The sequence below is a fragment of the Mus pahari genome, chromosome 5 (genome assembly GCF_900095145.1).
Source record: "Mus pahari chromosome 5, PAHARI_EIJ_v1.1, whole genome shotgun sequence".
Taxonomy (NCBI): Eukaryota; Metazoa; Chordata; class Mammalia; order Rodentia; family Muridae; genus Mus; species Mus pahari.
The window spans coordinates 105415542-105421194 of NC_034594.1; the positions used below are offsets into that span (position 1 = coordinate 105415542).

The 5653-nt window shown below is 44.2% G+C and overlaps 1 protein-coding gene across 1 annotated transcript in view; it reads right to left on the reverse strand.

Annotated features, from left to right (window-relative positions):
• Dyrk3 (dual specificity tyrosine phosphorylation regulated kinase 3) overlaps positions 1-5653 on the reverse strand; it is a 10582-nt gene that overhangs the window by 3625 nt on the left and 1304 nt on the right. The window contains exon 2 of the mRNA XM_021198622.2: positions 4795-4906. Coding sequence (XP_021054281.1) covers positions 4795-4906 — 112 coding nt within the window. The remainder of the gene's footprint in view (positions 1-4794; positions 4907-5653) is intronic.

Sequence of the window (5653 nt, forward strand, 5' to 3'; positions counted from 1 at the left end):
GCCACCATGTGGTTGCTGGGATTTGAACTCCGGACCTTCGGAAGAGCAGTCGGGTGCTCTTACCCACTGAGCCATCTCACCAGCCCCTACTAACTAATTTTAATGCACCTAAATATGTACTGCTAAACTCTTTGAAAGGCATTGTACAGATAGACCAAGTCAGACGGGCTGCTGGGCCCTGGCTGTACTACTTAAAGCTCTATGACCTGGGACCATCACTTGAACTTTTCATAGCCTTTGTTTCTTCTAGTGTAAAATGTGGATAATACCTACTTGGCAGCACACTGTGGAAGTCCAGCTATATTCAAAACAGCAAAGACTCTCACAAACTATAAAACTTATGCAAAAACACTGGCTACCACTATGTAAAATTCTCAAAACGTGACCACTTTAGCCCCTGAACTCTCCCCTTCCCTCCACACACCACACCACTGCCCACCCTCCATGGACTTTTTCTTCCTCCTGTGGTGGCTCCATCCACATTAAAGGCCCTTTCTACTGATTATCAGCCAAGCATCTGGCCAAAGAAGGGCCCAGAAGTAAGTTTTTGCATGGGAACACCTAGCCTGGTTCCTCCCTCACATACAGGCTGCCTTCTGCTTGCTATTCAATTTCATATGTTATCTTTCTAGAGATATTCAAGCTGCACCATAAAACCACTGCTCTAACGCCTCCCACGGTGTTACGAGCTGGTCCTGCGTCTGCCTCTGGAGCGTTCTCTGCCTGGTGAATGGTGCATTGGTACTCTGAAGGCCTTCACTTCCGTGTGTGATAAAGAGAGGGTCTCAGGCTCAGCACATTACTAAGAACAAGTATTTAACAGAGGTCTAATTTCCATAGAATTACTCTAACAGAACTAAGAACATCACCAGGATCTCCTAATGCCTGGCTTTTCTTTCTGTCAAGCCTTACCTGCACCCTCTGCAGATTAAATCCTCCACAGTACCCAGAATTTCACAGGGCGTGTCCAGGTTTCATAAAGTCCCTGGAAACTTAACCAGGGCTGTCCTGTTCTTGCCTCACTTTGTCCTCCCCCTCCACCCCACCCCCGACCTGTGTCTGCTGGGCCCTCATCACCCTGTCCTTCCTGAAGTGTGGCTTCCAGGACAGTGAGTAAGTGCAGATGTGTTCCACCATAGATTATCAAAGCTCAGATCTCCAGTAAAACGGGCAAATCCCATCAAGGGTTTTTTTCCACACAGGGAAGGAATCTTTCCTTACCATGTTTCTCTTTCTTATAAATCTCAAATCCTTATACAAATCAATTATATAATAAGTCTCCTGTGCTATAATAAAACACTCTTTCCCATTTCCCTCTATCTACAGCTGTGGCGGTTTGAATGAAAATGGCCCCCACAGGCCCATAGGGAGTGGCACTATTAGGAGGTGTGGCCTTGTTGGAGGAAGTGTGTCACTGGGGGTGGGCTCTCAAGCCAGGTCCAGTGTCACCCTTTCTTCCTACCACCAGCTGATCCAGATGTAGAACTCTCAGCTACTTTTGCAGCAGCATGACTGTGAGATGAACCTGACTTCCTTTTCTTTTTGGTAAAACAATGATGGTTTGCATGATGCAGTGTTTCCTGCCATGATGATAATGAACTAAACCTTTGAAACTGTAAGCTAGGGCTGGTGAGATGGCTCAGTGGGTAAGAGCACCGGACTGCTCTTCCGAAGGTCCGGAGTTCAAATCCCAGCAACCACATGGTGGCTCACAACCATCCGTAACAAGATCTGACGCCCTCTTCTGGTGTGTCTGAAGACAGCTACAGTGTACTTACATATAATAAATAAATAAATCTTAAAAAAAAATTATCTTTAAAAAAAAAAAAAGAAAGAAACTGTAAGCTAGCCCAAATTAAATGTTTTCCTTCATAACACTTGCTTTGGTCATGGTGTCTCTTCACAGAAATAGAAGCCCTTAGACAACAGTATCCGTATATATGATATTAGTAGTTACAAAATACTATATATTTCTAGTCTAGGATTATAATCATGATAATCAGAAAGGTATATAAAGGTATATAAGCCAGGTGCTGGTGGTGCACACCTTTAATCCTAGCACTCTGAAAACAGAGGCAGGCAGATCTCTGAGTCAGAGACCAGCCTGGTCTATAGAGCAAGTTCCAGGAGAGCCAGGGCTACACAGAGAAACCCTGTCTCGAAAAACAACAACAAACAAGCAAACAAAAACCAGCAAAAAAGAAAGCTGTATAGTGGACTCAACCAAGTATTTTGTTAACCATGTAATTATGTACAAGAGACAGATCGAGCAAGCATATCACGTTTTATTTCTTAAAAATACTTCATGGGTACCATTAATGTGGAAAGCATATTGGGTTTTAAATAAAATGTGCTGTATTAGTTAAGTCCTATAAAAATCCTGTTGGAGCCGGGCGTGGTGGTGCACGCCTTTAATCCCAGCACTTGGGAGGCAGAGACAGGTGGATTTCTGAGTTCGAGGCCAGCCTGGTCTACAGAGTGAGTTCCAGGACAGCCAGGAACAGAGGAAAGAACAGAGAAACCCTGTCTTGAAAAACAAAAACAAAAAAATCCTGTTGGAAAATTCAGAATGAATAATCTCCTAATCCAGATATAAAAACCTACCCTTGGGGGCAGAGGATGTGCCTCAGTTGGTAGTGTTCGCCTACCATGCATGGGGTCCTGGGTTCAATCCTCACCCAACACTGCCAAAACAAAAAACTCCTACCTTCTACCAGTTCCTGACCTTAAATCTCTGCAGCAAAGAACTTGGTCCAACAGAAAGAAGCCTTTAGGGTGATGAGATGACTGACAGACTAGAGGAGCATGTGAAAGGAGCTCCTTGTAAAGTTCTGAGGCTGACTCCGAGGCTGTGCCAGGACTAATGGACACTCCGAACGGAGTCGTAGCAGTAGGGATTGTAAGTGCTCCCTCGGGGTCGAAAGCACTTTCCCAGCCAAGTCTGCAAGTAACAGAGGCTGGGGAGGCAGGGCAGGGGTTAAAGTGTTTGCATGAGGACCCTTGTGTTAGCACTGGGTGGGCATGGAGCCTGCCTTTAATTCCAGCTTCAGAAGGCAAAAAACAGCAAGCTGGCTAACAAGGCTGACCATGTGTGAGAGCTCTTGATCGAGAAACCAAAGAATAAGACAGAAGAGCGTACATCAATATCACACACACAATAAAAGTGGATGAGGGGGTTAAAGAAAAGCCCTTGCAATGACATGTTGGATTAGAATCTAAAATCTTAGGGCTTCTCTGTAACTGTCACACTCAACAACATGCAGTAAGAAATTCACTTGATCCTGAAATATAATTTGAGAGACGTATAGGATAGAGATCAACACGGATCAACTCTAACCTAAAGTTAAATGAGGTTTGTGCCTGATGCCCAGCTGTAGGAGGTTTTCAATGCAGTGTTGCGCTGACAGCAGGGAGCCAGGAAATACGATGGTCACCACAGAGATGGCTCTGGATTTCTCAGAGGTGTTCAGAGACCACAGAAATCCATTGACAGGAATGGAAAGAACCCCCACTCCAGAAGAGATTAAAAATAGGATGACCAGACTTCCAAACACATTTAGACCACCTTGGAATATTATTAGCCCTGAGTGGTAAAACCTAGGGAAGAACTAGAAACAATTACGAGGCTAACAAGATGGCTCAGCAGATAAAGGTGCTTGCCACTAAGTCTGGACACACACACACACACACACACACACCCCACAAAACATGCACAAATAAATGTTACTATTTTAAAAGCAAAATTACAGAGCAAAATAAGGAAGGAACAAAGCGACAAAGGTAGGTTGTAAGAGGAACCAAGGAAGGTTAAAGGACACAGCAGGCAGCTCAGGAAGTCAGATGCTTTATCGGATGACACATTGTAGCACAGTTTCAAGTCACACACTACGACTCCTTGCCTTGGAATTTGTCCAAACCCTGCTCTGCCCCCCTCCGTGTGCCTGTGGGCTGTGAGCTCATCTCATTCTTACCTTAATCAAAAGGGTAAAGCTAAGGGTCTGGAGTTCATCAAGGATCTGAATGCACCAATACCCAAGCTGGATGAGTGGCCCTGGTGGTGCTCGCACACCTTTGACCCCAGCCTGGTCTACAGAGGGAGTTCCAGGACAGCCAGGGCTACACAGAGAAACCCAGGCTTATTGTTTCAACTTAATTTATGAGGTTTGTTTGTTTGTTGTTTTAAGCTGTCCTTCATATACTAACCTGCCTGCCAGCACTACACGGGAAAAACTGAGCTGACTGTGAATTCTGACACTATCTTCCTTGTTACTTCTGTTAAAAGAAGCCTTTGTCATACTCTATGTATGTCACCTACCATAAAAAAGAAACATCACTTAAACAAGAGTTCCTCCCGAAACCCCCAAGTGCCATACCTACCCCAGCAGAAAGAATAAAGAAAGGGTGGGCTTCAAATCCAAACTGTTCCAAAAAGCTGACCTCACACCACAGAAACTGTTTTCCCCAAGCCAGGAGAAATCAAAAGCAAGCCCAGCATGGTAATATGAGTATGGTCATATACCCATTTAATCCCAGTACTCTGGAGACAGAGGCAGACCTACCTCTGACTTTGAATCCAGCCTGGTCTACACAGAGTTCCAGGTCAGCCAGGACTACACACTGAGCGACTCTGGGTCAAAAAACGATAATCTTTCAAAAAACAAAAGAACCTCCCCCAACCAAAAGAAACCAACCCACAAATGACAAAGGGAACTCCAGGGTTGCCAAGAGCATTAGGGAGCACTTCCTCTTCCTCCAACCAATCTTAAGAAAGAATCACTTCCTTTACTTACTTACATTTAGCCTTCTGGAGACAGGTGCTTCAGAGGGGTTGCAAAGTGTGTTTGAATAGGGTGGGCACTTGGTTTCATCTATCATCATGAAAGTATCGTAGACACCATCCCCCAGCCTAGGAGAAATGGTTACAGATAAAACCGGTCAGTAACTAAACAAAATGAGCTTGCATTTTCAAAACACCCCAGGACTTAACTGCTTTTTACCCTTTCTGACACTGCACAAAAACAAGCCGGGCATTGGGACTCCAACCTTTCTCTTCTATGTGATTTTTTTTTTTTTTTTTTTTTTTGAGACAGGGTTTCTTACATAGTCCTGGCTGTCCTGGAACTTGCTGTGTAGAGCAGACTGGCCTCGAACTCATACTGATCCACCTACCTCCACCTCTGCACCAACACATCTGTTTCCTTTTTCTTTTTAAAGAAAGGAAAATATCTCTAGATTCAATTTCACGATAGTTACAACAGGCTGGTGTGGTGACAAACTCCTTTAATCCCTCTCTCAGGAGGCAGAGGCAAGTGGAGCTCTGTGAGTCTGAGGCCAGCTTGGTGTTACATAATAGAGACCCTGACTCTAACCAACAAATAATAAGTAATCAAAACAGTTACAACTATTTTGAATGTTGTTCAAAAAATGAGGGACTACCAATTAATATTACTTGGAAATAAAGGCTAACTGAATAAGAAACCTGAAAGCAGAAAGAAATAAACATAACAGAGAGGATTGTTTTAGAATCCAAGTCTACCAGCACTTGGGAGGCAGAGGCAGGTGGATTTCTGAATTCAAGGCCAGCCTGGTCTACAGAGTGAGTTCCAGGACAGTCAGGGCTACACAGAGAAACCCTGCCTCGAAAAACCAAAAA